This window comes from Carassius auratus, chromosome 21 (genome assembly GCF_003368295.1).
Source record: "Carassius auratus strain Wakin chromosome 21, ASM336829v1, whole genome shotgun sequence".
NCBI classification, from domain to species: Eukaryota; Metazoa; Chordata; class Actinopteri; order Cypriniformes; family Cyprinidae; genus Carassius; species Carassius auratus.
The window spans coordinates 12,097,279-12,121,884 of record NC_039263.1 but is presented as its reverse complement, the minus strand read 5'-3'; the positions used below and the strand labels follow the sequence as shown (position 1 = coordinate 12,121,884).

The following is a 24,606-nucleotide window of genomic DNA, read 5'->3' as shown; positions in this document are numbered from 1 at the left end:
TGCGTTATAAAACAGTATACAATGATAACATATTGACTGCAAATTACAAAAGAATGCAAAATGTGGAATCGAATAAGATTTTGATAGTTTCAACAAAAACACCATTGCTCTCAATAGATATAGAATAAATACCTTAAAATGAAAATGATACAACATGTTTATTTAGTAATTTCAATTTGTTAAAATTTACATTTTAATTAATTAAAAGTATTATATATATATATATATATATATATATATATATATATATATATATATATATATATATATATATATATATATATATATATATGTAATTAAATATCTATTTTCCCATTATATTTACCATCTAGAAAATATTTGTGGCCCCCATGGGTCCCCAAAGTGCAATTTGAAAACCCCTGATTATGAATGATTAGGGAAGTAGCAGGTTTTTGTTTTAGGTAGGTTTCTGAAATACTGTATATATATATATATATATACATACAATTAGTGAGTATGGAAAGTATTCAGACCCCCATAAATTTTTCACTCTTTGTTATACAGTATATTGCAAACCATTCATAAGTTAATTTATGTTGATTTTCTTTTTCCTCATTAGTGTACACACAGCACCCCATATTGACAGAAAAACATAGATTTGTTGACATTTTTGCAGATTTATTAAAAAAGAAAAACTGAAATATCACATGGTCCAAAGTAATCAGACCCTTTGCTCAGTATTTAGTAGAAGCACCCTTTTGATCTAATATAGCCATGAGTCATTTTGGGAAAGATGCAACAAGTTTTTCACACCCGGATTTGGGGATCCTCTGCCATTCCTCTTGCAGATCCTCTCCAGGTATGTCAGGTTGGATGGTAAACGTGGGTGGACAGCCATTTTCAGGTCTCTCCAGAGATGCTCAATTGGGTTTAAGTCAGGGCTCAGGCTGGGCCATTCAAGAACAGTCACGGAGTTGTTGTGAAACCACTCCTTCGTTATTTTAGCTGTGTACTTAGGGTCATTGTCTTGTTGGAAGGTGAACCTTCGGTCCTGAGCACTCTGGAGAAGGTTTTCGTCCAGGATATCCCTGTACTTGGCCGCATTCATCTTTCCCTCGATTGCAACCAGTCGTCCTGGCCCTGCAGCTGAAAAACACCCCCAAAGCATGATGCTGCCAGTATCATGCTTCACCGTTGGGACTGTATTGGACAGGTGATGAGCATTGCCTGGTTTTCTCCACACATACCGCTTAGAATTAAGGCCAAAAAGTTCTATCTTGGGTCTCATCAGAACAGAGAATCCTTCAGGTGTTTTTTGCAAACTCCATGCAGGCTTTCATGTGTTTTGCACTTCCGTCGGGCCACTCTGCCATAAAGCCCCGACTGTTGGAGGAGTGCAGTGATGGTTGACTTTCTACAACTTTCTCCCATCTCCTGACTGTATCTCTGGAGTAATCTTTGGGTTCTTCTTTACCTCTCCACCAAGGCTATTCTCCCCTGATAGCTCAGTTTGGCCGGACGGCCAGCTCTAGAAAGGGTTCTGGTCATCCCAAATGTCTTCCATTTAAGGATTATAAAGGCCACTGTGCTCTTAGGAACCTTATGTGCAGCAGACATTTTTTTGTAACCTTGGCCAGATCTGTGCCTTGCCACAATTCTGTCTCTGACCTCATGATTCTCATTTGCTCTCACATGCTCTGTGAGCTGTAAGGTCTTATATAGACAGGTGTGTGGCTTTCCTAATCAAGTCCAATCAGTTTAATCAAACACAGCTCGACTCAAATGAAGGTGTAGAATCATCTGAAGGATGATCAGAAGAAATGGACAGTACCTGAGTTAAATATATGAGTGTCACAGCAAAGGGTCTGAATACTTAGGAACATGTGATATTTCAGTTTTAATTTTTCAATAAATCTGCAAAAACGTCAACAATTCTGTTTTTTTCTGTCAATATGGTGTGCTGTGTGCAATTTAACAAAGAGTGAAAAATTTAAGGGGGTCTGAATACTTTCTGTACCCTCTGTGTGTGTGTGTGTGTGTGTGTGTGTGTATATATATATATATATATATATATATATATATATATATATATATATATATATATATATATAAATGCATCATAACTCGTTAGTGAATTCATCCTTTTGTGTTTATTATTATCCACTGTAATCTATCATATTCTATAGCAACACTACACATAAGCAGGAAATAAACCTCTTTGTGTGTCCTAGAAAAGCATTAAAGAGGGCGACTGAAAGACAAAAATCATCAAAAAATGCTTATGTTAATGGCATCAACATTCTTAATTGGATTCTGTAACAGTATGACACTTTGAAGAGCATGGGGATGAACATTGAATTAGAGCAGTTAGTACATAATTAATGTGCAGAAGTGGCCTAGAGACATTGCTTCAACATGGCTGCTTGCAGTGTGACCAGTTACTGTCTGTTCTTGCTCTCCCATTATAACAAGTCACCCATTATAAGACCTCCACTGTCTCCCTTTATATGCTCCGTTCACACAAAGAAACCTTTCTATCAAATTTGTTTCTAAGTGGAAGCTTTTAATACAGTATTAAACAGAGACCCACTCTGTATTCTAATACAAAGCCACCGAGCACTGCAGATGGAGTATGGATGTCACACAGAAAACCACTGACCGTGTTTCTGCCCGATCTCCAGCAGCACCGGCTCCCCCAGGTGGATGTTGAAGGTTTTGTTCTTCTCATACTCCTCATCGTCGATGATCTTCACCTCCAGCATTTTCCTGTGGTGGACAAAGACATCAAACTTAAATGCAGTATGTTTTCAAAGAGCGTGTTATGCATTATGTGGAAGTTGACAGTGGCAGGAATATCTAAGTAGACAATAAAGAAACACTGGGATACCTTATGCAGCATTTACCACTGAGAAAGACTTGAAGAAAGAGTCGAAACACGAGCAGAATGGTTTTCTGGGTAAATCATTCATAAAACCATTCTTATGCAGATTGTCATCTTCAGTGGACTGCAACAATTGATGTAGGAATGGATTTATGAAGGATGTACACTGAAATAAATGTAGCTTGTTTTTATGCATAAGCCCTAAGGAGTTTATGTAACATCCATAATATTCACTGAACGTATAGTTATTAAAAAATAATGGGTTACCTTAGGATATCTGAATTTCCTCTTTGAAAACTTTATGTAGAGGGCGTTTTGTTCATTGCTGATTCCCTCCGAGAGTTAGAAACACGCAGCAGCTCTGATTTTAAGTGACGGGGCTGCGGTACAATGTTTTCATGCTTAGGGAGCAGGTTAGCCATGGCTAATCACCATTTGTCATTATTAGCACACACAACACACTGGTCATGGTTGATAAACACTGTCTACTACAGAAAAGCTGTACAACAGCAACAAGGGAGAGAGTCGGGGGAGAGAGAATTGAATTAATTTAGCAAAAAAGACTGTGGCACTCCATAACCACAGTATACAATTATGTGGTAACATTTTTTTTAGCTTGTATTTTATTTTATTTTTTGGTGCATGTTATGAATGTCATTATCAAATCAATAGTTCTAGTTATTTAAGCCTTTCTTCAGTGGTGCTGAAACGTACAATAATGATAATTATGATACAAAACACCTGTCCTGTTTATTATGTCATAGAGGCAACTATAATGTGATCAGGCACTACATCTAGTGGAAATATGGTACTTTAATACATTTGCAAAACATTTTAATAAAAAATGAGTCCCTGATCATTTCCTTTTGAAATTATCCTTTCCTAAATGGACATTCTCACAAATATGTCTCTCCCTGTTAGACATTAGGCATATGTGACTCCACACTTTCATCAAATGTTTGTCAAGAAATATGCATTACACATATACAATATACATTTACAAGTTTTGTGCTCTTTCACAGGCATCTAAGCAACGTGCGTGCACTTTCTGAGCAGATGTGTAGAGATAACACGAATAAATGAATGAAGTGTTATGCACTAAGTCACTGTTTTATGATATGTATTTATGCTTTGCCCATATACAGTATGTTACACAATTGTGTTGATAAAGACTGATAATGCATTCAGATTCTGTGTTAAACTTTATTTTACATTACTGTGCAGATTAAGTGCAAAAAAAAAAACACACACAAAACATTTTGTGTCTAATCCTGGATATGATGCATACAGGAAGAGAAGTGAACTGATCTGAAGACTCATGTGTATAGAACACGGCTCATAAATAATGAAGAGAAAAAGAGACAACATTTAATTTTCAAAAATTAAACGGTACACAAATTGGTTTGCATGCTCAGGTACATCTGCATCTGCTGTGTAAACAGTTTCCGCTGCTGTTTTGTATTGTAATCCCTCTATTACATGTTAGCACTAATCTTCTCTTTTCCCACCTCTCTTTGCTTTGTAGCCTTCACTGGCCAGACGTGTGTGTAATTAAATTCATTAGGACTTGTTCTTTATTAATTAGCCCACCGTGCTTATCCTACATGATTGTAGCTCATGCTTTCAGTCCCATCCCCCCTTTAACCATTTTTCTCTTCTTACACATTGCCTTCAATCCATCCATCCATCTACTTATCTATCCTATAAATAGATATACTGTAAATTTATAGCTATATATATATATATATATATATATATATATATATATATATATATATATATATATATATATATATATATATATATATATATATATATATACAGTATTGTTCAAAATAATAGCAGTACAATGTGACTAACCAGAATAATCAAGGTTTTTCGTATATTTTTTTATTGCTACGTGGCAAACAAGTTACCAGTAGGTTCAGTAGATTCTCAGAAAACAAATGAGACCCAGCATTCATGATATGCACGCTCTTAAGGCTGTGCAATTGGGCAATTAGTTGAATTAGTTGAAAGGGGTGTGTTCAAAAAAATAGCAGTGTGGCATTCAATCACTGAGGTCATCAATTTTGTGAAGAAACAGGTGTGAATCAGGTGGCCCCTATTTAAGGATGAAGCCAACACTTGTTGAACATGCATTTGAAAGCTGAGGAAAATGGGTCGTTCAAGACATTGTTCAGAAGAACAGCGTACTTTGATTAAAAAGTTGATTAGAGAGGGGAAAACCTATAAAGAGGTGCAAAAAATGATAGGCTGTTCAGCTAAAATGATCTCCAATGCCTTAAAATGGAGAGCAAAACCAGAGAGACGTGGAAGAAAACAGAAGACAACCATCAAAATGGATAGAAGAATAACCAGAATGGCAAAGGCTCAGCCAATGATCACCTCCAGGATGATCAAAGACAGTCTGGAGTTACCTGTAAGTACTGTGACAGTTAGAAGACGTCTGTGTGAAGCTAATCTATTTTCAAGAATCCCCCGCAAAGTCCCTCTGTTAAAAAAAAGGCATGTGCAGAAGAGGTTACAATTTGCCAAAGAACACATCAACTGGCCTAAAGAGAAATGGAGGAACATTTTGTGGACTGATGAGAGTAAAATTGTTCTTTTTGGGTCCAAGGGCCACAGGCAGTTTGTGAGACGACCCCCGAACTCTGAATTCAAGCCACAGTACACAGTGAAGACAGTGAAGCATGGAGGTGCAAGCATCATGATATGGGCATGTTTCTCCTACTATGGTGTTGGGCCTATTTATCGCATACCAGGGATCATGGATCAGTTTGCATATGTTAAAATACTTGAAGAGGTCATGTTGCCCTATGCTGAAGAGGACATGCCCTTGAAATGGTTGTTTCAACAAGACAATGACCCAAAACACACTAGTAAACGGGCAAAGTCTTGGTTCCAAACCAACAAAATTAATGTTATGGAGTGGCCAGCCCAATCTCCAGACCTTAATCCAATTGAGAACTTGTGGGGTGATATCAAAAATGCTGTTTCTGAAGCAAAACCAAGAAATGTGAATGAATTGTGGAATGTTGTTAAAGAATCATGGAGTGGAATAACAGCTGAGAGGTGCCACAAGTTGGTTGACTCCATGCCACACAGATGTCAAGCAGTTTTAAAAAACTGTGGTCATACAACTAAATATTAGTTTAGTGATTCACAGGATTGCTAAATCCCAGAAAAAAAAAATGTTTGTACAAAATAGTTTTGAGTTTGTACAGTCAAAGGTAGACACTGCTATTTTTTTGAACACACCCCTTTCAACTAATTGCCCAATTGCACAGCCTTAAGAGCGTGCATATCATGAATGCTGGGTCTTGTTTGTTTACTGACAATCTACTGAACCTACTGGTAACTTGTTTGCCACGTAGCAATAAAAAATATACTAAAAACCTTGATTATTCTGGTTAGTCACATTGTACTGCTATTATTTTGAACAATACTGTATATATATATATATATTAGGGGTGTAACGGTATGCAAAAATCACGGTTCGGTACGTACCTTCTGAAAGTCTGAAAATTTGGCTTTGCCGTAGCAGAAATAAATAATATTTTTTAGCTACTTGAAATTGTAATAATATTTCACAATGTTGGTGAGCATAAGTGTTTTTCAAAAACATTTTAAAAGTCTTACTGACCCTTTTTATATTGTATATAAAATAAAATCGTAAATAATAATCGTGATCGAAACCCATTCAAAAGTAATAATTTTATTATATTATATAGAAAATACATCCACAATGCATCATAGGTCATTTTATGTTAACGTGGTCATGCTGGTCCTTGTGAGATAAAACACCTTTATCTCTTTTATCTATTTTTTTCTAGTTTCGTTGGCTTGGATATTGAAAGAGTTTATCAGAAGGAAGATCCCACTGGGTGCACAGGATAACAGCAGGATAAGGAAAGTGGAGCAAATCAGAAAACAGTAAACATTAACCATGAAGCCAGGCATCATCTCTGCTCTGTGACCAGGTAGCTTAACCTCACACGCTAGCTCTCAACCGTAATTAGAGCTATTACTCACCGAACCAGATGCACCCCACCAAAGAAAGAGACAGATGTGCATAAACAAAAAAACTAACAAGGGACCTTAATGAGGTCTGAAACTCACACAGCTGCTCACTTCCAAATCTATCCACTTCACACTCACATGCACGTATGCCATGCATGAATACACACATGGCAGCTCAAAAGCAGAAACACTTCATGTGCCATTTAGCAAGTACCCAGTTGTCATGGGGAAAATTCACAAGTTTACACACAGCCACACACACACAGTGTCAACTTAATAATAAGTGAGTGCATTAACAGTGTTGGCAATAAAAATATTTCCTCGATGCACTGGGCTCTCTCAAGCTGAAGAGGGTCTTTATGGAGCGCGTGTGGGCTGTGGAGATGACAGGGCGAGCGCAGGAGGCGGAACATTAAAAGCTCGGTTCTAAATAAGTCATTAAAAGCACCTTCTGTGGAACAGCGCAGGTAAGATTCTCATAGTAAGGCGAGCACATGAGGCAGGTGTATGCACTGCTTTGGTGTAAGACACTAAATTATGGGGTTGGCATGGCAACAGGTAGCTTGAGTGCAGGGACTGATAAAAGTATAGGCCTTAGGCGAAGAAAAGACAGAGACGGAGTCAGAGAGGAGGAGGGAGAAATAGCAAGATGGAGGCAAAGTAAAAAAGGGAGGAGGGCTTGCATTTAGAAACAGAAATAGAAAGGTGAGGCCGATAAAACAGCAGCCCGTCTTCTTAAATGAGCAGCATGTTAATGCATGCATGTTGTGAAATTTACAGACGCAGGGGTAAATACGGCAGCCAAACTACCAAAGGAAGCACTGTAAGCATGAGCGAGGAAGATCAATCTCACTTTCATTCTTATGCAGAGACAGATCGCTTCACAGATTCATGAGACTGGGGCGAAGAAAAATGAAAACAACGAAAAGCTCAAGTGCAACTGGAGAAAGATGAAGGAGAGGAAGAGGAAAACACATTACAGGGGTAGTTACACCTGATATGACTCCATATAATTTTTTTCCTCACTGCAAATCACAAAAGGCGCATTGCTCTATGCAACTGCAATGTAAAGGGACTTTGAAGCTTTGTAAAAAATGGTCCATATGACTCATGCACTGCATTTCAAGTCTTCTAGAGTCATGTGATGGAGAAGACTGAAATCTACTAGCTGCTGTTATTCTCTGAACATTTAACTGTCTTTGGCATGCTCATGTGAGAGGCAGTGATGTGCAATATGCAAGATAATCGCTATTTTGAATTAGATGTTTGCAGTGATGTTAATCCAGTTCATGAAACTGGTTTGAATGATTCGACACCTAATCTGATACTCCAGTTTTAAATTACAGGTGAGCAAATGACAACCAATTGTTTCTTTTTGGGTGAACTATCCCTTTAATACCAGAGACAACACATGACAAAGAAATCATATACATATATCAAGACATATACATATGCAATAGATTTTGAATATATAATATTGTACATGTAATTTAATTTTATGTGCATTAACATTAATGTATATATTTTATTATAAACATTATAAAAACCATACAAAAGAATTACATGTATATGTGCCATTCATGCTGTGTCTGACATGCACATCACTAAATGTTGTTACATTTATAGTAATGTTATTATGATAACTATTAATTAATAGATGAAAGGAAAACTTACAATTGTTTTAAGCATTGGATACTAATGTAGAATAATTATGTTCACAAAACAAAAAACAAAACAGATCAGAACAGGACAGGAGAGAACAAAACAAAAACAAAACAGAACATGACAGAACAAAACTAATTGCCACTGGGATAAGAGCAATAAATTAAATCAAGATATATTATTTTTATATTCTTATTGTTTTACACAATTTTCCTTGTTTTAAGGAAATATTTTTTGCATTACAGAGAAAGAAAGGAGTTCAAAATATTGAGAGAAATTGAGACAAGGATTAAAGGACAAATAGACTGAAGGACAGATTTCATAAGGTAGAGGGGATTAAATGGCTTGTAGAGGAAGTGATTTCTGCTGTGGGTCAGAGAGAGGGGTGGCAGACAGCTGAATTCAACACATGCTGGGTGAAAGCAGATTGCTGTTAAGCTGCAGGCTGTAACACATGCACCCATAACATCATCAATCCATTCATACTGCAACACACAAGTCTTCATGCTGCCCTAGACTGGTTAGTGCTGGTCTAACTAGTAAACCTTCATAGCCATGCTGCTCACCTGCAAAATATAAAGCTGAGCAGCATGGTCTGTCTGTTAGGCTAGTTACATAGTCAGTGGGGACTGAAGCAAATTTTCCACTTTTATGCTCCACAGGAAAATAAATAAATAAATAAATATATTTGGAACTAATCCATTTAAAATTTTCAATGTCTCATACATATACAAAACAAAACAGCATTTGCAGTACTTCAGCCACCTCCAGCGCCAATAGAAGATTAACAGCTTTCTTTTAGCTTCGTTCATAAATTCTCATCCATTTTCTTTCTCATTCCGTCACTTAGGAGAAGATTTTCTGGTCTGTGTGTAAGAGACAAAGGCCACCATGGACTGAAGCACTGCTTTATGATGCAAACAGAGAAGCTACAGAAGATGAGACTGAGAGTGGACCTGCGCTGTAAATCCATTAAGACACGACCGGATGAAATGAAGTACGGACAGTGCCCACACAGAGCAGCTGGTTCTACACAATATGATAAAACTTAGAAAGTGAAAAGAGATAAAACAGTATCTCAGTTCATTGGTTTTCTATTTACCTTTTTTTCAATGCACAAGTAAGCTATTTTTGTGAATGTGCGAGACTTTCAATTCATTAACCCATATAATATATATAAATAATAAAATAAACACCAATTTGCAATATCAGTCAGCATAACAGAGTTTTGTACAGCTAAAATTTGTACATGCCCCTTCAGATTTTTAAGCTAAATGCTTTTCAAATGACGCTTCCATAAATATATTGTTACATTTGAAAATTAAATTGCATTATTTTGTGTTAAAATAATTAAGTGACACAAAGTTATAATAAAAAATATATATTATTTCTGAGCTTTTAGTGAAAATGATTTTTGTAGATCAATCAAAATCAGCACGTGCCAGGTAATCTGTGTCTCAGGTGTCTCACGTTTATTTGAAGGACAAGAGAGAACAGCCTCTTTTTGCAGATTTAGCTTCATGTTTTCCAGAGCTTATGTTTTCAAATTAGTTTGTTTCTGTGCAATCACTGCAGGATTTACAGGCCTAATATTCTTAAAGGTCCCATTCTTCGTGATCCCATGTTTTAAACTTTAGTTAGTGTGTAATGTTATTAGAGTATAAATAATATCTGTAAAATTCTAAAGCTCAAAGTTCAATGCCAAGCGAGATATTTTATTTAACAGAATTGGCCTACTAAGAACGACTGTTTGGACTACATCCCTCTAGTTCTAGTAATGACGTCACTAAAACAGTTTTTTGACTAACCTCCACCCACAGGAATACACAAAAAAGAGGGCGTGGTCTTGTTGCGCTCCGACGGAGAAGAGGAAGAGCTGCGTTTGTGTTTGTCGCCATGTCGTCGAAACGCTGTTATTTTCATTTCGGAGTCCAATCATCTTTGTTTGACCTTCCCAGGGATGCTGTACATGGAGATTAATGGTTACAGTTTATGTTTAACTCAGTTCCCGAAAATTATAATCCACATGTAAAACTATGTGCAGCATAGCGTTAGCATAACGTTTTTATGACAGTGAAAACAGCGGTATACAGATAGGTGAATTGTGTGAAAAATACTGTGTTTTTTTACACGTGAAATATGAACACGTTATATTGCACACTGTAAACACAATCAAAGCTTCAAAAAAGCGCGAAAAACTGGACCTTTAATACTGGATCTGACACTTCCAACTATTACAATGGAAGCTTAAGTAAAGTTTTACTATATAATAATAGTTCTATCATGAAATGGTAATGTACATGACAATGTTAATGTTTTTGATCTTGCACCAAAGCAAAGTACAGAGACTTGCAACAGCCAATACATCCACAACATGCTGCTGTGAGCATGTAATAAATAATGGTGCTGGACATATAACATATATGAAACAACCTTCATACATAGCATATATTATCACCCCATAGCAGATCTATACAGGTGGAGCTGGGGAAGGTTAGGGGTTTCTGAAGTGCACTGCTACTGCTAAAGCAAGCACTAGTATTAAATATTTGAAGTGACCAGCGAGCTCATTGACTGCGGATACAAAAAGAGCCAATCAGCTCTGCAATTTTATAAACATGACAGAACTTTGGATTTGCGCTATCTTCCATATGTAAAAATGTTGGCCGATCACTGGCATTCGAGTTCAGTTGCAGAATTGCTTGGTTGACTACAAAAATGTATATTATACCAGGAATTGAACCCAGCCCACATGCACATACTGCATGATGCTCCTGGCATTAAGCTTAAATTGTTATAAACTTATGCTAAAAAATAAGGTGGATTTGTGCAGCATTGTGCTGCTTAGCCACACCCACTTCAAAATCTCATTGATCAAAACACACTTTGCATAACTGGACATTGGCCCAAATGGCTGAGTCCGTTGAATGTTGTGCCGACAAATGGCTTCTCATTGGTTAGGGCATGCTGTTAGGCAGGGCACAGTTTCTAGTGTGATCATAAATACAAAACACTAACCAGGTTTTTTCTGCTAGTAATTTACAGCACAAAGCTCTATGAACTCATTTCTCACCAGGGCCGGCACAGCAAGAGCCGCTTAGAAACTGTGCCAGACACTAATGAGAGGTTAAAAACAAGTGGTTTTACAAAGAAAACACATTCAGCAAATGTCTGTCAGCACCTAACAAAAGCGCTAGAGTCTCATGGCTTTCTGCTTTCATAAATACTTGACTGATCTGATCAGACTCCTGAGAAATTCTGTCGCCGTCTCTGTGTCACAGTTCGGAGTCTTTGATGTGAGGTTTAATGAAGCGCAGCTGGATTAACCACCGCTCCAGATGCAAGCTGCTATACATTAGCATGCTATCTCTCCTATCCCTATTATCTGTGAAATGTTCACATTCACACTTCTGATGAGAGCATGTTTCTGGTCTTGTGAGATTAACAATTACACAGAATGAAAGCCAAGATGGCACATTTTCATCCTTCTTCCTCATGTAACATGTCTTGTTTTTTTTTTTCTGGCACTCCACAGGTCTGATTAGGGCATCTGTTCCACTCATTCATTAACTATTGATTGTATTTGGCCCAGATGTTAAAAGGATAATTCACCCAAAATTGAAACTTCTGTCAGTAATTACTCACCCTTATGCTGTTACAAACCCGTAAGGCCTCTGTTCATTTTAGGAACACAAATGAAGATATTTTTGATGAATTCTGAGAGTTCTCTGACCCTCCCATTGACAGCAATGTAATTAACACGATCAATTTCCAGAAACATATAAAAGATACCGGTAAAATAATCCATGTGACATCAGGGTTTCAACCATAATTTTACGAAGCTACGAGAATACTTTTGTACGCAAAGAAAACAAAAATAACGACTTCCGTGTCAGCTGTGCCAATGTGGTGCAGCTGACACAGAAAACAAATAAAGTAATTATTTTTGTTAATGAGAGGAAACATTTTTAATCTTTACCACACTTGCTTTGCTTTTGGCCTTGATTTTGATGTGGAAAGGCAGAAGAAAGCCTTGCTTTAACGAATGTAAGTGACTGGTGTAGATTATATCTGGTGCAATACTGGCATGGTTGGTTTACCTCTAAGAAACAAAATGGAGAATTTCAGTTCTCGAGAGATTGCGTCTTTTTTGAGGCAGCTTGTTGCAGTACTAAACAGCTGTGAGGCTCAGGTTTTTTTGTCTAAGCCTCGGGGCTAAGACTAGAAGTCTCGTCGGAGCTAAACTATGGATATCACTATGGATGTTTTTGAGGGGAGCTTTTTCTGGGAGAGAGATATTGGAGGAAATGTACCCTGTTTGGATTGTTAGAGCTGTTTTTACCAGATTATACCACATTTACTTCTTTGGCAGTAAACCAGCAGCAAGACCAGCATATGAACAGAGAGACATCCCTCAAGAACACAGGTCTCCAAGTCAATGGAGAGATTTAGTTTTTTTAGTTTTCCTCTCAGTTTTTAGTTTATGTTCATCACAAACAACATTCTTATATTAGCAGCCTGTCAGGCAAAAGATGGAAACGAACATGCTCTATTGTTTTAAAAGTCGACTATTTTGGGTAGACGCCACTGGATGCCACTTGTCATCTGGATTTTTTTTTTTTTCTATTGTGAAGACATATTTTTTATGCTTTTTCACCAGACATCAGACTTGAATTTCAGACCAATGTGATAAACTCAAAATTATTTTATATGCTTTGACCAGTAACTTAAAGGTACGTAGATATTATAAATTGACACAAACATTCAAAAGTTTGGGGTCAGTAAAAATGTCAATGTTTTTATTTTTTGTCTAAAATTTTTTTATTTGTAATGAATATGTTTTTATTGTGTTCTTGATCTAATAAATGCAGTCTTAGTGAGAATATGACACGTACAAGAGAAATCTCTTACCGACCACACACTCTTTTTGTGAAACACTTTTTTGAAATTTGTGATGCATTTTTGATGAACAGAAAGTAAAAACAGAATTTATTTGAAATGAAATGATCCCAATCTTTTGAAAAGTAGTGTATATACACTAAAATCTTAAAAGTTAATTCTGTCATCACAACATGATAATATAGAATTGATTATGAAAGATGCATAAATATTCCTTTTGAAATAAGCTACATAAAAGAATATATTGTTTATATGAGAAAAATGAGTGCTCATAGAAGAAAGATATCTAAGATGCTGGTTAGACAGACCCTTAAAAAAACTCTGGTTAGACAATAGAGCTGAGAGAATTATAATCATAGGATCCAAATGATTAGTTGTGTTTATACAAGAGAGTTCATATGATGTGTGAATTTGCTGCATATTTAGTTACACAAATAAAGGTTGCTGTACTTAATCAGCTCAGTGTTGTAACTCAGTGAAATATTAACACACAACCCTGCTATCATCACATGCACGCAGAAACTCACGCCATCATGTACTTTTAAAGAGAAAGCCTTCAAACAAGAGAAATTAGATGCTCTTAAGAGAAGGTTTTTCTTCTTTTAAAAACATTGCCATTAGAATCTAAATCTTAAAATAGTCAAATTAATGAATAATAATAATAGTATAGAAAATAAAACAAAAACAATAATTTAACCCAATAACTGTTGTTTTTACTTTTGTTAAATGACACAGCATAAGGTCTATAGATGTGAAGTGAATACATTTTATAACAATTCAACAGCACATTTACATTGTTTCCACATGCAATTCTTTGAATGGTGTTGGCTCTAAAACCATTGAAATGGTTGCAGCAGAATAGATCCTTTTTCATAATGTTGTTTTAAAGTAGCATAGAGAAAGTTTGAGAGCGTATTGTATAACAATATTGCATGCTGCTTATTAAGAACTAAGCAAGAAGTAGTAAAAAAGAGAGAAAAGGCAAAGAGAGAGAGCGTGGGGCTTCAGGGAACAGCTCAGTTACAAAGACAAGACTTATAATTACAGGAGAGCTGTGTGCGTGAGAGAGAGATCTGAGATATGATAAGATGAAGAATGTAATTAATTTGAGCACAGTTCTCTCTCTGGCACTGGAATCACACACTTCTGTAATCCCTAATTGTTTAACTTAAACCATGTGGGCGAGAGCCAGATGGGACATAGGAAGACCTTGAATAAAAAAAAAAAAGATGAGGTGGGGCAGGTGCAAGAGTTAATGTCTAGGCATCAATCATTGTTTTCCTTCTTGCCTAGTAATACAGGGAAATGTAAATCACATGCGTCTGTGCAAGAGTGAGCCCTCATTATAGTGTCTAAGATTCTATAAGATGCTGGAAATGGGGACAGCTATAAAAAATAACCACACAAGAGGAACTCTATTTTCACCCGGCAATATTACCACAGAATTGCACTTTATTGACAAATTGTATGCTAATATCTGCAGCACGTTAGCAAGAGGTTCATTCTGCTTTGGCTTTTAAATGAATCTGCCTGAATCTCTTTCTTGCTTTCTCATTTCCTGAAAATGCGCCTTCATCACAGTGCCCTGGAAAAACTGAAGATCCAAAGTTCATTTCAGCAGGCTCAGAAGAACCTGTGATAAAATAAAGATGATATGTGTTAGAATTGTCTATACTTGACACATGATGTAAAGATCTCTTCTCTACACTGTTGTTCCAGCCTGTAGGGGATACTTTCCTTAAGGCTTCTTGGTTATGCTCCCTCCAGGCCTCCAGATGGCATGTTTACCCCAAGCCCAGTGATCTCCACCCCTGCAGAGGGTAATATCGTACTTAATCTTGCTTAGTACTCTCCTTGTTAGTCCTGATTCCTTCACCTGTGTTTTATCCTACTTAAGGGTGCTCATTCTCTGCTATTGTGTTCAGTTACCAGCTCTCAGTTAAGTCTGTACCTTATTGTACCTTTTTGACCCTTGTGTCTATTTTCATTTCTCTGTTTTATGGAAGCTCGGCTATCGTAGTTTATTTGTAGCTCAGTAGGAAACACATCACACCTTCTACACTAGAGACCAGGGTTCTAGTCCAGCTTAAGGTGACCTCCTAACAGCAAGACTGAACCATGGAAAAGAACCCAGCAGAAGTAGCTTCACCACCTTCTAATGTGGACCGTATTTTGGCAGCCCTCTCGGATCATGCTGGTTTTAGACTCTGCTTTGTGGGATCAGAGGACTCAACTTACAACAAACTGCCATAACTTCATTTCTGAGATGAAAAGATTTCCTACATCCAGCTGGTAGGGGCAATGTGGATCGCCGTCTAGAACACCTCTCTCAAGGTTCTCGGAGTGTAGCAGAGTATGCTATAGAGTTTCGCACTCTTGTCACAAAGAGTGAGTAGGATCAACTAGCCTTAAGGGCTACCTTTCACCATGCCTTGTCACCTGAGATCAAGGATGAGTTAGCTTTCCGAGTTCCTGCACCAGACATTGAGTCACTCATTGAAGTGGCTATCCGCATAGACCATCGCCTTAGGGAACGTCAGCAGGAGCGATAGCAGGAGATTAGATTTTTTGAATCTGCACCCCTGTTAAGATGCCTCCATCTCTCTGTACCCCTGAGGAGCCCATGCAACTGGGTGGAACCTGGGGCTGCGGTGGTTTTATGGACTATGAAATGGCCAAGAGAATTGACGTTCAGTCATTTACCCTCCAGAAATCCCCAAATATCACAGCAGTTGATGGCAGTCCTCTGGGTACAAGAAAAGTCAGTCAGTGTACTCCACTTCTCCAGCAACAGATCAGGTAACACCAGGAGCAGATACAGTTTTTTCTGATTCATTCTCCTAAACTTCCTCTAATCGTCAGCTTCACCTGCCTGACTCGACACAATCCACATACTGATTGGTCCCGGGGGTTGTTAGGACCCGGGGGAATGAACTGCCAAGTTTCTGCCAATACTTTCTGCCATTCTTCCAAGCTTTTAGAGACTTTCCAAAGACCCTCAGTTGAGATCTCCAGGTGGAGATCTGCATCTTTTTCTGAAACCCAATCTACTGAAGTCTTGACCATTTCTGAGATGGAGTCAGTCCATAGTCACTAGTTCATTGTCCCCAGTTGTCCTGAGTTCCCCAGGAGTATGCAGACCTCCAGGAAGACTTTAATAAAGCTCAAGCTGCCACATGACCGCCTCATAGATCTTATGACTGCACTATCGAATTAGTTCACCCATGTGCTTTATTTTCTCATCAGTTTACACCAACGCAGAGGAATTATGATATTGGAAACTGGGTGTTGCTGGCAGTTAAGATTACCTTGGAGGAGTGGAGGCACTGGCTGGAGGGGGCCAAACACCCATTCCTAATCTGAACGGACCACAATAATCTGATTTACATCCAGGAGGCCAAGAGACTGAATGCCCGACAAGCCCGCTGGGCCCTCTTTTTCAACCAGTTTAACTTTACTCTCTCCTATCACCCAGGTTCTAAGAATCTTAAACCAGATGCACTTTCGAGGCAGTTTGAGCTGCCAGAAGTTGAGTCTTGACCACAACCCATTCTGCTTACTTCTAAGATGGTAGTTCCCATTAGATGGGATGTTGAAACGGCTGATAAGAGGGAATAACTAAAGCAGCCAGGTCCAGGTAAGGGCCCTCCAGAGCACCTCCTTGTTCCTAACCCTCTACATTCTGAGGTTTTACAGTCGGCTCATGCTTCTCTCCCTTCTGGACACCTGGGGACTACGAAAACATGCAAGCCCATCCAGAGGAAGTTCTGGTGGCCTGGACTACAGAAGGACATCCAAGAATTTGTTGCCGCTTGTTTGGTCTGTGGCCAGAACAAAGAGCCAAGGACCCACCCTCATGGCCTGCTGCATCCGCTGCCCATTTCAAGACGCCCCTGGTCTCACTTTTTTTTTCTTCAATAAACTTGACCTGCGAAACACATACCATCTAGTTAGAATCTGTGAGGGAGATGAGTGGAAGACAGCCTTCAACACACAAACAGGCCATTACGAATACCAGGTAAAGCCTTTTGGCCTAGTCAATGACCCAGTCATTGAATTAATGTAAATGAATTAATGTAATGTACTGATCCAGTCTTCCAAGCCTTGATTAATGATGTTCTCAGAGAAATCTTAGATTCATTTGTGTTTGTTTATCTGGATGACATTTCGATATTCTCTTGCAATTACTCAGAGCATGTTCAGCATGTCCGGCAGGTCCTATCCCAGCTACTGAAACATAGACTTTATGTGAAGTTGGAAATGAGTGAGTTTCATGTTCCAGAAGATTCCTTCCTTGGTTTCAGGGTATCAAAGGGCAGCCATCAGATGGATCCTGGCAAGATACAAGCAGTCTTGGACTGGCCTCGACCAACTTCAATAAAACAGGTACAGTGTTGGAGGTAGATGCCTCAGACGTGGGAGTAGGAGCTGTCTTGTAACAGAGAAGTAAGAGCGATAACAAGCTTCACCCATGTGCTTTCTTTTCTCATCAGCTTACACCAACGCAGAGGAATTATGATACTGGAAACTGGGAGTTGCTGGCAGTTAAGATTACCTTGGAGGAGTGGAGGCACTGGCTGGAGCGGGCCAAACACCCATTCCTAATCTGAACGGACCACAATAATCTGATTTACTTACAGATTTTCAAAAACTTGTCACCTCCTTCCTTTGCCCAAGCTCCCTACAGCCAGCCAAACTGCGGAACTACTGATGAGGCATGTGTTCAGGATCCACAGTTTTCCACAGGATATGGTTTCTAATCAGGGCCCAATGATGGTTGTAAGGCAAAGAGCTCTTGTTGCCTTATTAAGGGCTGTCCGTCAACAGCAGACCCATGCTATGCTCAGGACAAAGAGTATGACTCTTAACCAGAGACCTTTCTTTTGTGAGTGGAATCCCGCAAGCTGGCCCCTCGATGCATTGGTTCTTTCAAGATCCTCAAAAAGATCAATCCAGTTGCTTATCGACTCCTCTTGCCCAGGTCTAAATTTTCATGTTTCCCGTTTAAAACCCCCACAGTACCTCGCATCATTGATGGCCAGCCAGCTTATACAGTTAGAAGGCTGTTGGATTGTTGACAATTCCATGGCAGGATTCAGTATCTTGTCGATTGAAAGGGGTTTTGCCCAGAGGAGCGGTCCCTGCACAAGATATTTTAGACATAGAGATAGATTGACTCTCATCTCGGAGTTTCGCAGAGCCCAAGGAAGCTTTCAGAAAAACATCAAGGACCTTTATGAGGGTGCTCATTCTCTGCTATTGTGTTCAGTCTTGAGACCACGTACTCCAGTTACCAGTTGTCCAGTTAAGTCTGTACCGAAACACATCACACCTTCTACTAGGGGTAACCCCAAATAGTTGACGATTCGACGATTCAATGCTTCGATTCAAGGAGCCTGATTCGACTACTAAGTCACAGTCGAATATTCGTGGGCTGTTATGATTATGCCATTCTGACTATATGTGAGCACTCAAATGTCTGATTTCACATAGAACTTGCGGTTTTCAAATCTTCAAGCTTCAAATTAATATTTTAAAGTGCATGAATAAATCCAACCACCCCTATACATTTATGTTACACTTTCCATAATCCGTGACCGACAGAGAGCATCTTGGCGGCAGGGATTTAAAACTTTACCAAGACTCAAACTGACAAGGAAATGGATTTTTTGTAACAGGTAGGGTATAAGTGATTTCGAAACATTTCAGCCGGTGTATATATATCGTGAATATATATATATATGGATGAGGAGATACCCCTGACTATGTAAAGTGCTTTGAGTTCCATAGAAAAGTGCTATATAAATGTAATGAATTATTATTATTTAATAATAACTACTGTTGAAAAAAATATTATTTTATTCAGCAAGGATCCATTCAATTCAAAAGTCAAAGTAAAAACATATATATTGTTAGAAAAGATTTCTATATATTTTAGATTAAGGTTTATCGTTAGATTTTTTTCTATTTATCAAAAAATCATGAAAAAGTACATCGTCAGTTTCCACTAAAATATAAAGCAGCACAGCTGTAATAAAAAGAGCAAAGAAAAAGTGGAAGTTAAAGCAAAGCAAAACTGTTTATCAGCATTCTTCAAAATATCTTCTTTTCTGTTCCAACGACATGAGGGCAAATAAATGATGCAGAAATAAACAAATTTAGGTGAACTCTCTCTTTAAGTCATTGTTTTGTAATAAAACTGTCTTCTAAATGCATAAGTGTAACACATTATTAAGTTAAATATGGTAATAACCATTGTTTATATGTGTGCAAATGCATTTCATAACAGCACTATGGCTCCCAGCTGAGAGCTGAAAGGCATTAACACGATTAAATTATTTATTTGTGTCATGTGTTTGTGTATGTCAGCGCCTGTATGTCTTTGCAGCTTATAGCAGCACCAGTGGCCTGAGACGGACGCTAGTCCCCAGTCGCTCATTACAAGCTTCTGCAAACTGCAACATAGCACACCACGTCGCGTTTAATTTCTGCACCACAAGTTTATGCGCACATGGAGGGCTGCCACCAGGGAAAAACAAATAATGCTGGATAAACAACTGCACTGAAGAGCGAAGGATACACAACAGTGTGACTCTGTTTCAGATATTGCCATGTAGCAGCAGTGTCATAGAGGTCCAGCCAACGTGCTGACATAAAAAGCATTTATGTCCGCTAAATAGATGCGTGGGTGTCAGGATGTGTTTTGAAGTGTGAGTGGGCTACGGGGATGTGGGCGAACATGCAAACACATGGGACGGTGATTTACGGCTGAAATTTAGCCGCACCCATAAAGAACAAAAGCATGTTGTAAAATATGGTAAGAGCGGAAGATGAAGTACGTAAGCAAAGAGGTGCCCTATGGTTCTAAAGTCTCGCATACAGTGTTACAGTCTGTCCAGGGCTCCCCTTTAGTCACGTTCTGTCTCTCTTTCTCTCAAATGATCTGTGGGTGGATGTCTATTTCTATCCGTACACAGACACAGACACACATGCATGGCTTTGACTGGCAAAAGGCACAAACCAGCTTGGTCGAATGTCATTCTCTTTCCTCACACACATAATAGACTCATGCCAAGAAAAAAGAACGGGGTGGGGAGAAAAACGAAAGAGAGATACTGGCATGTTTGCTCGGTTTATAAATGATTCATTTAAAATTTCCACTCACACACATGCAGTCGTATAGAAATGCTCCGGATACACGGAGCTGGCATTGAAAATCATCTATGAGACAAATCTGGCAATGATGGATGGCAAAGAAGACCAAAAAATGACAAGTTCGAGTATGAAGCAGAAGACTTGGATAAACTGAGTGAGGATGACAAGTGTGTGTTGGAGGAGTGGGACTGTTTTTAGCTCCCAAACATTTCACCAACTCACACATGCAGAATGCCAGAGTTTATAAAATAAAAATATCAGGGATACTGTCAGCAGAACCATATACATGACGAAGACATAGGTCTTACAGAGGTTAAAGGCTGCTAGATAAACATATGAAGCACATACATCCCAGGTGCACTGCTTGATCATCAAAGCCACCTCTCCAAAATACAACAGACTGGAAATCTTTCATTTTCTGTGGAGAATAGAAAAGGAGCTGCAGCCAAGTTCAACTCGTGTAAGCAAAAACATAAAAAAAAATGTGTTTAAACATTTGAACCGCTAGCCCATATGTGACTAAAGTGAGAATTACCTATTATTTACCACTAAAATGTTCTTCTTTAAACACTATTTCTTTAAAATGGATGGTTATGATTAGCTATGTTTGAAATGGTTGGACTCTGGGTTGGGTTAGTTGTAACAGCAATACTCTGGGTGGTGTTAGTTGTAACAGCAAGACTCTGGGTTGGGTTAGTTGTAACAGCAAGACTCTGGGTTGGGTTAGTTGTAACAGCAAGACTCTGGGTTGGGTTAGTTGTAACAGCAAGACTCTGGGTTGTGTTAGTTGTAAAAACAAGACTCTGGGTTGGGTTAGCTGTAACAGCAAGACTCTGGGTTGGGTTAGCTGTAACAGCAAGACTCTGGGTTGGGTTAGTTGTAACAGCAAGACTCTGGGTTGGGTTAGTTGTAATAGCAAGACTCTGGGTTGGGTTAGTTGTAATAGCAAGACTCTGGGTTGGGTTAGCTGTAACAGCAAGACTCTGGGTTGGGTCAGCTGTAACAACAAGACTCTGGGTTGGGTCAGCTGTAACAACAAGACTCTGGGTTGGGTTAGTTGTAACAGCAATACTCTGGGTTGGGTTAGTTGTAACAGCAATACTCTGGGTTGGGTTAGCTGTAAAAACAAGACTCTGGGTTGGGTTAGCTGTAACAGCAAGACTCTGGGTTGGGTTAGCTGTAACAGCAAGACTCTGGGTTGGGTTAGCTGTAACAGCAAGACTCTGGGTTGGGTTAGCTGTAACAGCAAGACTCTGGGTTGGGTTAGCTGTAACAGCAAGACTCTGGGTTGGGTTAGCTGTAACAGCAAGACTCTGGGTTGGGTTAGCTGTAACAGCAAGACTCTGGGTTGTGTTAACTGTAACATCAAGACTCTGGGTTGGGTTAGCTGTAACAGCAAGACTCTGGGTTGTGTTAACTGTAACATCAAGACTCTGGGTTGGGTTAACTGTAACAGCAAGACTCTGGGTTGGGTTAGCTGTAACAGCAAGACTCTGGGTTGTGTTAACTGTAACATCAAGACTCTGGGTTGGGTTAGCTGTAACAGCAAGACTCTGGGTTGGGTTAGCTGTAACAGCAAGACTCTGGGTTGTGTTAGTTGTAACATCAAGACTCTGGGTTGGGTTAGTTGTAACAACAAGACTCTGGGTTAGACGTAACAGCAAGATTTGCTGTTAGTTTTAACAGTTAGACTACGTATTAGTAACATCAGTGAAACATGTTATAATGTACTCAACTATTTTTTTGATTTATTTATATGCTTTCTTTGAATTTCAGTATGCCTAGGTATTGAAAGATAAAGACAAACCAATGAGTGTCTCTCTATATCGAAGTTTAATGTTATTATGCACAATTTCTATATCTGATATTAACAAACATGCTTAAACACACACATACACACATGCGCATCAGATTTATTATCACAATTGAAGAGTCAGTGTTGAATAAAAAGCTTTCTTTTTTTCCCTTCTTTTTTTCATAATCCTTGTTGTATAATGTAACATCTCACTCTGGTAAATACCATAATTTTACATCTCACCCCTGAGTCTGTTATAACTAACCCGGATTATGGGATGAATTGTAACATGTTTGAAATTATGTGTTTGAAACTAAATCATGCATTTTCTGTTTGTGCTGCAAATATAACAGCTATGCCATTCAATAGCAGATACTTATAACTAGTTTTAATCACATTTTGAATGTACTGGTTTAAAAGAACTCTAAGATACAGACAGAAATGTCATGACAGAAATGTGTGTGTGCAATAATGACTTAAAATATATATACTGAAATGCATTTGAAATATATTTATTTTGTTCTAAGTATTCTGCAAACACTTTCAAAATGTGAAGTAAACATGCAAATTTAAAGTAAACTTAGTATGAAGCAGCAACTCAATGAATTTAAGCATGTACTGTAGATGTGGTCAAGCAAATGTGCTAAAGTTCAAACTGAGCATCAGAATAGAGAAGAAAGGTGATTTGAGATAAGAAGATAAGGTGACTTTGAATATTGCATGGCTGTTAGTGCCAGACAGGCTGAATTGAGTATTTCAGAGACTGATGATCTACTGGGATTTTCATGCACAACCATCTCTAGACTTTACAGAGAGTGGTCCAAAAAGAAAGAAAAAAATCAGTGAACAGCAGTTCTGTGGGCGAAAATGCCTTGTTGATGCCAGAGATCAGAGGTGAATGGCTAGACTGGTTCAAGTCCATAGAAAGGCAACACAAATAAACCCTAGTTACTGTACAACCAAAGTATCAACACAAAGTAATATTATGAGTTATGAATGACATGAGAACACAAATTACAACAAAAGATAATATTTAGTACAAAACATTTCTATGAAGGTTTTTCTTTATGAATGTACATACTCAGCTGTAATGAAACAAAGCTTATACAGCTGAGCCTGTAAATCCTTTCAAACCTTTCCTTCAAAGCTGTTTAAGCTTGATTTCATAAGATAATGGTGCTTTTGAAGTCAAAGCACTAAACAATCTAATTACATTTATGTCTGGGAAATTGCTCTACTTCAAATCTAAAACAAGACTCTGAAGTAATAGGCCAATTGAGGTAAGCCATATGATTATCTTCATTTAAAAAAATAGAGAGAGGAAAACAGAGGGATGATAACGTTAAATCTGAGACACTTACGCTATGCCCCTGATAAATTAAAATAGAAACTATGCTCTCACGGCATTGTTCTTCCCCCACCTTCAAAGTACTGGCAAGAATATCATAATTGTGCCATGCTGTTAATTCATAATTCAGAGACGAGGAGGTGGGGGATGATGGATGGAGATAGGAGGGAGAAGGCAGAGCAAAGGAGGTAGGAAGAAAAGAAAGATTCAAAGGCATGCTTGATGGTAACACTGACATTGCCAGCTGGTCATCGCTTAAAATTAGTCATTTTCCTCAACAAAATAACCCTTTTACATAAACCATCCAGCCAATCAAAGTGCTTTGTTCACAGTGACACAGTTGCAGATAAACAGTCCTCAATCTAAAGTGATGTCACAGCATCCTGAACATCAGATGCTTGCTCGGGTGTGAATAGGGGTGAAAATGACAATCAGAATGTTTCGGAAGAGGTGACAGAAGAGCCTCCATATGTTTGGGATGCTAACACAGGGTTTTGAGGGGACATAAGAGCAGCTGGGCTTCATTACTAGATCTCACTTCTTTGCTCACTAGCTCTATCTCTTTTTCACAGGAAATTGTTGGGTTATGGGAAGTTGCAAGTTGTTCTGTGCAGAAAGCTCTTCAGTAGCGTCTTATGGTAACACACTCAAGCAGATTCTTAGAATCCTGATTCCTACATCTTATCTTTGGCCTTTTACAAAAATACTAGACACATAGAGGTAGGGGAGAAAAACTGAGGTCAGGAAAGGTTGCAAGCTAGTAAAGAGTCTCAATTATTACCTTATTAAATATTTTATACCTTCAGCCACAGGCATTGTCTTCTCTTCGGGTCTGTTGTAAGTGCCTTCACAACACTGCAGTGACACATTTGACGTAAGACA

At 38.4% G+C, this 24,606-nt stretch overlaps 1 protein-coding gene across 1 annotated transcript in view; it reads right to left on the bottom strand.

The window, feature by feature from the left end:
- The window catches only part of LOC113038507 (sodium/calcium exchanger 1-like), a 77,406-nt gene that overhangs the window by 10,081 nt on the left and 42,719 nt on the right, over positions 1–24,606 (bottom strand). Inside the window, exon 5 of the mRNA XM_026195986.1 lies at positions 2,621–2,727. Coding sequence (XP_026051771.1) covers positions 2,621–2,727 — 107 coding nt within the window. The remainder of the gene's footprint in view (positions 1–2,620; positions 2,728–24,606) is intronic.